Below are 10,318 nucleotides of genomic sequence, written 5' to 3'. Positions count from 1 at the left end.
AATGTATTAAACCCTCAGGCCATCCAAGATGTAGACGAGTTAGTATCTTCATCAGATTTGGAGAAATGTTTCATCAATGGATGCTCTGCAGTGAATGGGTGCCGTCAGAATGAGAGTCCAAACAGCTGATAAAAACATCACAATAATCCACACCACTCCAGTCCATCAGTTAACATCTGGAGAAGACCAAAGCTGAAACACATTTTTAACTAAAATATGAGTCCATAATAACTGAAAAAGTGTTCTGGTGTGAATCAGGAGAGAAATCTGCAGATCAAGCAGCGTTTACAAGACAAAACAGCTCTAAACAAATATGTGGCTGGATTTTGATGAGAGAGACAACAGCAGATGCACTTTTTCACTGGAGGAAGCGTTATTATGGATTATGGATAGTATTTGAGTTAAAAACGTCTTAATGCTGGATGTGTTTCATCTTTTGTCTTCTCCAGATGTTAACTGATGGACTGGAGTGGTGTGGATTATTGTGATGTTTTTATCAGCTGTTTGGACTCTCATTCTGACGGCACCCATTCACTGCAGAGCATCCATTGCTGAGACACTGATGCAGAGACACATTTATACAAACCTGATAAAGAAAGCATTTTTCCTTTAAGCTTGACACAGTAAATAATTACTAATTGATAAATACATCCAAGTTGGAGTTTAGAAGATCACTTCTCTTCAGTCTACTGGTTTCTACAAGCATCTCACTTTCTGGTTGAATTTCAAGCGGAAATACATATCTTAAAATTCAGGATCTGTGACAGACAATGTGTTTTCTGGCAGCCTAACTCCTCCACAGAGCTCTACTATGGCTCAAAACTCAAAAACTCAGTTTATTCTCATCAAACAGCATCTAAAGACAGGTCCACCTGGAGCTTGTGTTGTGGATTCACTCTCTGTGTCTCCTCCGCTGTTTCTCTCAGGTCCACGGCCGGCCGGTTCATCTTCAGTGGCCATCGTCCTCTGGATGTTCTGATACCTGGAGACAAAACAACATCATGATCAAACTCTCACTGTCCTTAATGTTCATTATATGAAGAAAACGTCATGTAGCTTCATGTGACAGTAAGGTCAGAACGGTGAGGAGTCTGAATTTGCCACAATTCCTCAAGTATTAATTATTAAGAGGCTCGTTCTCTTTTTGATAATGTACATTTATTTGTTTAATATTATTTAATATCTTGACAATACATAAATCAAAATCTTAATGGATATTGAAAAGAAAATTGCATTTTATTTTTACATATTATTTAATGATAATAACAACAAATTTAGCTTATTTTTTACATGAATCTCAAAACATTTTTTTTTTTATGAATTCAAAGCATGGTATTGCAGGTATAATTTTCAAAAAAATATTTACACTGCTGTTAAAACGTTTCAGGGCAGTAACATCTTATTTTTTTAAGAACTATACTCTTCTGCTCACCAAGGTTGCATTTATTTGATCAGAAAGTGATACAGTTTTTAAAAAAATCAGTACTCGCTGTTCTATTCTAGACTATGCAGTAAAAACAGAAATAATGTGAAATATTATTATAATGTAAAACAGCTGTTTTCTATGTGAATATGTGTTAAACTGTAATTTATTTCTGTGATCTGCAGCTGTATTTTCAGCATCATTACTGCAGTCTTCAGTGTCACATGATCTTCAGAAATCATAATAATATACTGATTTACTGCTCAACAAACATTTCTGATTATTATCAATGTTGAACACAGTTGTGCTGCACAATATTTTTGTGGAAACTGTCATACATTTTATTTTTCAGGATTCACAGATGAATAGAAAGTTCAAAAGAACAGCATTTACGTGAGATTGAAATCTGTTGTAACATCATAAATGTCTTTACTGACACGTTTAATCAATTTAACATAAAACCTCATATGCTCCTGTTAGCTGTAGTGTTACAGACAGATTCAGTCTGTGTGTCCTCTAGGTGGCAGCATCAGCTCAAATATACTTGAAGCTGTTTTTGCTGCATTCATTTCACTAGCATGACAACAACACATTTAAAAGAGTAGAACATGTTCTGCAGGGCTAAAAATAAACACAGAGTCCCCATATATAGCGATGCTCTAGTTAATGGGTGTATGAGGGAGCGTTTGGGGATCAATCGTGCTCTACCTCCTGTTGAGCTGCTCCATCTGGTGAGTGGAGCCGGATCTCCGGATGCCGCTGTATTTGGCTGCATGGCTGGGCCTCTGCCACGTAGTGCTGCGGTTCACATGATCCACGTAGAAAACACGGCCGTGACTGTCTATCCGTGCCTCCCAGTCTGTGCCAGTCAGAAAGAAGTACATCAGCTTATATAAACACATACGATCAGACTGAGTAGAGACGAGCTTGTGAATATATCATACATATCTATGAAGCAATGCATAGAGCTTTCAACAATTTGAACAGAATTTGAATTGATGTTAGCAAACAAGATGCAGTAACTGGAGTAATAACATAAACTATGATAATGTTTGGAACAACATCAGGTGTACTCAACTTTTTTTTATTAAATAAAAATGTATCTAAAATTCTAAAATCTTTAATATATCATATAATATTTCCATTGTCCTCATTTGGATAAAAGCATCTGCTAAATGACTAAATGTAAATATAATATAAAATTGTTAGATAACTTTAGATAAATGCCATTCTTTTGATCTTTTGATTATTCATCTGTGAATCCTGAAAAATTAAATATTTATATTTATATATTGACTGTGCTTCTGTGAATTTCAATTCAAGAAAATTATTATTATTTTTCTTTTCAGTCATTCCAATTCCAGCATCTTGTGTAAAATGTACATTTCGATTCAAATTTACAGTCATGAATTGAAGGGAAATCAGCAATCAAGTCTGGTATACAGAGTCTGCATTGAAAACTCACATGTATGTTGGACCACGAAGAAGCACAGCTTTAAACACACAACACAAGCTCTCACACACACACACACACACACTTGGGTGTTGTACAGACATAAATAAGATATCGCTATACTTCAGGCCTTGGCAAACTAGAGCTCTCCGTGAGGAATGGGGTTTGATTTATAGTCTCTGTGGTGCAGCAGAGAGAGTGACGCGTGCCTGTTTCTCTGCCTCTTTCTGAACACAGACAGACGTTTGCCAAACCACATTAATAACCGCTCTTGTAAATAGCAGATTTGCACAGAAATCAATCGACAGATGCCAATCTACATTACAAATCCCTTGTGATCCATTCATTTATCTTCATTATCCACTGGAGAAACGGCACGGGTTTGTTGCATATTTGTTGTTTCTGTTTTACAGTAAAATGCCACTAGTGTTACATTGTATCAATACACAACTCAAAACCTCATAACTGAACCGACACCTGCAAAATAGGAGGATTATGGCAATCTTATGACAGTCTACGCCATAAATCAGTGTTTCTTAACTGGGGTGAGAATTTTTTTTTTGTGTCAAAAAAATAGTTTTTTAAATGCAATAAAAATGTAATGTTTAACTAAATAAAATATTTTGTTTCATTCAAATATTTAAAAAAATAATATAAATTTAACTACACTATACAGTATAATATAAAAATATATATATACTTATACTTTAATAAATCACAATGTTATTTTGCAATTGGTCGCATTGCAAACCACCCTTGTTTGAAAAATGTCCATGCAAATGACTTTATATTTAATTATTCTAAGCATTTTTCTCATTAAAAATGTCTTGATGGCTTATTTCCTTCACTTTCAAGCTTTTGAGAAAATGCTGGTTTGAAAGTAACATTCATAGTGTAGCTGTAAGTTAAAACACATTAACTGACTTGCTTTTGAATAATAGCTTGAAATGAAAACGCAGCATGCATACTCAGCCTCTTTGTGGCCCGTATCACTATGGCAACTGTGAAGAAACCCTTGAGAGAGCAGATCAGACCATCACGTATCTCTTGAGAGACAAGCTCATTTTTGTCAATTGTGCTTAGAGCTCCCAGAAATCCCTCTCGAGGAGAGTGTACAGATCAATTCTGACACCAAAAAGCTTGTGTTCTTTCCATTTTTGAAAGCCTTTGCCCTACTCGATTGCCTAAACAAGCTCATGGTATTGTGAACTAAACACCAAGACATATTCAAGCAGGTTTTAAGACCCAAACAGTGATTTCTGAGTTCATCTCTGTTGAGAGTGAACAACATGCCGATATTTTTCAAAGACCCGACACCCGCTTCCTCTGACCTGACTAATGAACTATAAATTATGCTTGATTGAGGATTTGTAATTAGTATCAGATTGCATTTTATTGTATAGCCAACACTTTGGGTAGAAAGGTGAGGGTGATGAATGTCACTGAGATGGACGATGGTATGAATGCATTGTCTTTGATGATGATTAGATGCAATGCTGGGAGTGAGCATTAATAAACATGGGATCAAGTGAATCTCATGTCAGTTCAAACCATGAACACACACACATGCACACACACACACACACACACACACACACACACACACATTCCCACGCAAATGAAGGTAGCAGGTTAATGGCATAAGCAAGGGTAAGGTGTGACTCAGGAAAGCTTACTTGGTGGTAATGGTTCATCAACACTTGGGAAATGATGGGGATCAGGCCGCAAAGCAGGAAGCTGAGTGATTGCATGATGACGGCATTGCATATGACAACTGCCTACAAACAAAATCAAATACAGGCCCATGACATATGACAATCTATATGCCATAAATCAGTGGTTCTCAACTGGTGGGCTGAGAATTCTCCTGCCAGTGTCACACACACACAAATAAAATTAAATCTAAAACTGCAATAAATATAATGTAACTAAGTCAAATATTTTTATTGTCTATTATTTTTTTTATTTACTTTTTTTTATATACAATTTTGGGACTCTATTGTGTTTAAAATCTAGGTCCTGAAGCAAAACAAGTTGAGAACCACCAGCATGAATAATATATAGGCTGAATTCAGGGCCAAAATTGTCAAAAAGTTACACAATTTACCTGAATTCGCGCTATATACTGTATGTAATATCTCATAAGCAAATTCATTGAGATATCATGGACCAGGTAGCCTTTCTGGTGTCTATTAAATGTGGGCAGTGAAGGTGAAAGACTAATCAGAGAGTCATTATCGGTTCTCAACAGGTAGAGATCATATTCAACAGTGTACAGCAGTAATTGGCAGCCAAACTCATCACAGGGCAAACTAGCAAGCAGCACTGCAGCAATTATAAGTGGTGTGGCTTTCTTTTAATGATAATGTTATGTGACAAATTCTGCCTGTGCTTTAATGAAGTAAAAAACAACCCATTATAGCAACATAACCATAGAAAGCTAGCTGAAAAAGTGTTCAGTGTTATGAGAGTGTTTCAATAATTGCTATGTCCAGTTCCATACTACTACATTTCTGTAGTATGCAGTGTGGATATTGTGTGCCGTATAAAACCATACAGTTAAATTTTCAACATCGCTTTCTCTGTCAATTTATAAGACATTTAACACAATATTGGATTAAACATACAAAAATAGCTATTTCATTTTTGTTAACTATAAATACAACTAGGCCTATAATAAAGAATAATGTGTGAATAAAGTATGTCATGTAATGAGGACATGTGACAAAAATCTAGCAAACTAGTGATGCTAGCGTTTAACTGTTTATCTTTTCATAAAGTATAGTTTCACAAAAATAGTAGGCAGCATACAGTGTATACTGTGCAGTATGCAGTATGTCAGCATTCCATTCTAAACACAACTTAAATGCTCATTTAGCTGGATGCTAACATGATAATATAACTGAACTTCCAAAACCAATTGTTCATTGGGATTAGTGGGATGCTAACATAACATAGTTGGAATTACACATCATGTAATGAGTAATTGCGAAAACCATCTAGCATACTACTCTAAACATTATATTGTGCAGTACGCAGCAAGCCATAGTTCTTCAACCCTACTCCTGGAGACCCACTATCTTGCTAAATTTTTGATGCATTCCATTTCCAATTCCGAGTTCCCAGTAGGAATTTTTAACTGGAACACCACTAAAGTCGGAGTTCCGACTCGGAAACAACCTTGACTTCAGAATCTAAAATAGCAGCTCAGCCGAATTTTTCAACCATAAGCAAAAAAGTAGTAATATATTAGTTTAGTTACTATTTATTTGTGTCTCAATAAACTCAGTGGTGCACACATTACTACCTAACCTATATCTGTGGACACGATACTTCGGCATTATCTGTGGAAAATATCACTTTGTATGTGTTTTTATTGACTGTTCTTGCTAACAATGTATGTATCCAACTTGGGTTTTCAACTTGTGAACTGGAGCACGGTCAACTCGGGTGGCATCATTTACAGCTCTGAGATCCAACTTTATAGCTAAATGGGATGCGGCATTAGATACAACCTGCTTTAACACACCTCACTGTGATTTTCAAGTCATCCTGAAAGCCTTGATTCACCTTGTTCAGGTGTGATTGATTAGGGTTGAATCTAAATTAGGTAGGACACTGGGTCTCCATGAGCAGAGCTAAAATATCTCTGCAGTAACCATTATGTTAGAAGTCCATTCTGAACATAACTCAGTTCATTTTGCTAACATGAAAGTAACTAAACTTATGAACTCAACTGCTCACTGGGATTAGCGCAGGAGTGTCCAACCCTGCTCCTGGAGGGCCACTGGCCTGCAGAGTTTAGCTTCAACCCCAATTAAACACACCTCAACAAGCTAATAAAGGTCTTACTAGGCATACTAGAAACTCTGCAGGAAAGTGGCCCTCCAGGACCGAGTTTGGACACCCTTGGATTAGCGCAGGGGTGGCCAACATCAGTCCTCGAGAGCCACAGTCCTACAGAGTTTTACTCTAACCTAGATAAAAAGCTACTGCCTGTAGCTTTCCAGTAACCCTTAGACCTTGATTAGCTTGTTTAGGTGTGTTTGATTAGAGTTGGAGCTGAACTCTGCAGGACTGTGGCCCTCCAGGACCGACATTGACCACACTTGAGCTGCGTTCACATTGCAAGCCTTAGTGCTCAATTCCAGACAATTCAGATCCGATTTTTTTTCTATAGCTGTTCACATTGTTGTTTTAAATGTGGCCAATTTCAGATTTATAGTTTGAACAGATCATGATTCTGAACTGACCCACATGCGCAAAACAACCATACGAACAGGGTTTTACAGGTTTTCACAACAAAATCCGCTCAACTGCTTCTCAAAACAAGTCCAAAACTAGCCAAATCATGTTCAGAGGGGTAAATATTGCGCTAGTGGGGTCGCGTCAACCCACGAATTTGAACGCAGGAAATATGAAAAATAAGGACAAGGATGTGACAAAAGAGAGCAGAGTTTTGAAACATTTATGATACGAGCCCTCATGTTTTATACAGTTGACACTGTAATACTTATGAGTTCTGACACATCACACTTCCACTGATTTTGATAACTTTGAGTATGTAAAATCTCTGAAGTGTCTCCCGTTAGCATGTAATTATGACGAATGTTGATCTAGAGCAGTAGCGTCTAACTCAGTTCCTGGAGGGCCACAGCCCTGCAGAGTTTAGCTCCAACCCTAATTAAACACACCTGATCCATCTAATCAGGTCCTTCAGGCTTATTTGAAAACTAGATGGGTATGTGTGTTGGAGCAGGGTTGGATCTGACACCCCTGATCTAGAGTGATGTACAAGTCCGCATAAATTACGACATGACTGTTCACAATGCAGTCTCATTGCAAAACTTCTGAATCGGATTTAGTACCACATATGGGAGTGGCACAAATCGCAATTGAAAAGATCAGATTCCATGTGGTTTGTGCTGTTCACACTGTCATGACAAAAACAGATCTGAGTCACATGTGAGCATGTGAAAAAAAAAAAATCAAATTTGGGCCACATTTGCCTGCAGTGTGAACGTAGCCTTGGACTAGAGGGATGCTAACATGAGATAAAATTAATCAAATACTGATCTTCTTGACAATGAAACATCAACAATCCCTGTGCATTTAGCAAACACCTTTCCACAATGCGTAACTTGGACAAGGCTCCTCACCTGTTGACCTTACACTAGGCCCAGGTACAGGTGACATCTCCACCTCCCCTTCTCTCTGGGGACTTTCTTCCGATGATGACTCCCTCCAATGAACCAACCCGTCTCCTGGCTCCCTTATATCTGGACTCTGCATCGAGTCCGAGATGGACTCAAAAGCACTGTTCTCCTCCTCCTCTTCCTCCTGCGAGGAGAAAACAGTGCTCTCCGACAGACGGGTGCTGTCAACCGAAGAGAGGCGCGTATGGCTGCAAAGGTGGTTACGCCCTTCGTAACCTGAATTACTGTAACAAGAAGTGCTGTAACAGGACGTGCTGTAACAGGAAGTGCTGTAGCAGGAGTTGTCACACAGTTCGCACTCACTCTCTCGAGGTTCCCTTCTGCTTCCGAATCCACCACCCACTTCAATGTGTTCACTTTCCAGTCGGAGGGTAGAAGGTGAGGGTCTTTCGCCTTCCAAAAGTTGGTTGAGTTCGGAAAGGCGCTCAATGGAGAGGCTACGTGGTAGAGTACGCCTGCAACAAGGTCTAGGACACTCGGGCACGATGGATGGAGACTGGGCTTCTGACACCTCGTCTTCTTCCGGCTCTTCCTCTTTGTCTTCTTGGGGTTTCACAGTGACTTCCTCGGAAGATTCCAGGTCAAGTACCTCGTCTTCATCTTGGCTGTCATGGTGGCACTGAGCTGATGGTAAGCTGTGCAGCAGATGATGAATGCGGATGTAGTGAGAACGTGGTGTCTCTGGTTCCTCACAGGCCGAGGCGATGACCGTCTCCAACTCGGACACCGGAAGCGAACAGGGTCGGCTCTTGCGCTTCAAGGCACTCCGCATCCTTGGTGAACAGGATTCTTCCTCATTCCCATCTCCTTCCAACTGCTCTGAGCTTGTGCCTCCCTCAACATCTGCATGCTCTCCAGTAGGTCCCATTCCAGTTGGTCCACCCGTGTCTTCAGTTTCATGGTTCTCCAGAACCTCCAAAAGAGTCTCAGCCACAGTTTCTTCCTGCATCTCCTCGGACTCTGTTTTTCCAGGGTCTTGCTCCGCAGTTTCTCCTTGAGTGGCATCGCTCAATAGTATCTCTGCTCGAGCTGTTACAAGCTCCTCAGCTGATCCTTCTGCTTCTGGTTGGGTATCCATACTGAGCTCATCTAGAGAGGTGAGCAACACAGCATCCTGGGTCTCTACCTCTGGAGGACTTTCGTTAGGCAGCTCCAGAATGTCAGGTCCCAAACTCAATGCATCCTCCACAGGCAGATCAGAAGCTGGTGGTAGGTCCTCATTGGGCTCCTGCTCAGGCTGCGGATCAGGTGTCGTATCAAAGACTGACATTGCATTGAGGGACACCTCCTCATCTTCTACCAGAGAGAATAAGCAAATCTGTCAATATGGTTAAACAGATCAGCTATGAAATAACACAAGATACCTTTAGCAATAAACAGTTTAGAAATTCCAAACCAATCTCACTGGAAAGTGTAACTATTTCTTAACTCTTTCCCCACCAAACACTAAATTTTCTGGATTTCTGGGTTTTCACTGTTATACGCTAGGGAGCGCTATTACGACATCTCCTGAATGAGTCTAGAAAGTGCCGATCAAAAACACAGACCAGGAAGACGCAGAAACGAGCGATATCATATGTAAGCACATGCATATGAAAAATAATGTGATCATCAACACTAAACACATATAAATGAAAACTGCCTAATCTTACAGAGTGAAAGGTCGATCCAGTAAGAGGTAAAGGACTGTGCAAAGCCATCTACTGCATCTTTGCTTTGATAATATTACTGAATATGATCCAGATGTAGTATTTGATTAAAATGTGATTTTCTCAGCTTTTTGCTCAAAATGTTGCTTTTTTTTAATGAAACTTACCTACATTCAAGTGTTGATAAAAAAATAAATAATAATGCTTGAAGTTAGAATAAAACAACAAAATATTATGGGGGCCATGACATTTTAGAGAAAATTAGCAAAAATGCTGGCCGTGGCTGGCAACTTAATAAAAAAATAAATAAAAAAAACGCTGGCGGGTAAAGAGTTAAGAGGTTTATGAATTTGTACAAAAACATGCAATATTTAGCAAAGTAGTAAGCATGAAGGTCCACGCCTACAAATTAAAATTCAGTAGCACTTTAGATTAGGGAACACTATTCACTATTAACTAGTTGCTTATTAGCATGCATATTACTAGCATATTGGCTGTTTTTTAGTACTTATAAAGGACATATTAATGCCTTATTCTGCATGACCATATTTTACCCCATCCCACCCCATACCTAAAC

At 38.9% G+C, this 10,318-nt stretch overlaps 1 protein-coding gene across 1 annotated transcript in view; it reads right to left on the bottom strand.

Moving 5' to 3' along the window:
• Positions 1-10,318, bottom strand: part of hecw1a (HECT, C2 and WW domain containing E3 ubiquitin protein ligase 1a) — a gene marked incomplete at both ends in the record, with an annotated part of 61,451 nt that overhangs the window by 15,934 nt on the left and 35,199 nt on the right. The window contains 4 exons of the mRNA XM_079408844.1: positions 873-982; positions 2,132-2,282; positions 4,553-4,654; positions 8,036-9,388. Coding sequence (XP_079264970.1) covers positions 873-982; positions 2,132-2,282; positions 4,553-4,654; positions 8,036-9,388 — 1,716 coding nt within the window. The remainder of the gene's footprint in view (positions 1-872; positions 983-2,131; positions 2,283-4,552; positions 4,655-8,035; positions 9,389-10,318) is intronic.

The sequence above is a fragment of the Barbus barbus genome (assembly GCF_936440315.1).
Source record: "Barbus barbus genome assembly, chromosome: 46".
NCBI lineage: Eukaryota > Metazoa > Chordata > Actinopteri > Cypriniformes > Cyprinidae > Barbus > Barbus barbus.
Note: the sequence above shows the minus strand (reverse complement) of the source record. Positions and strands in the feature narration are given on the sequence as shown.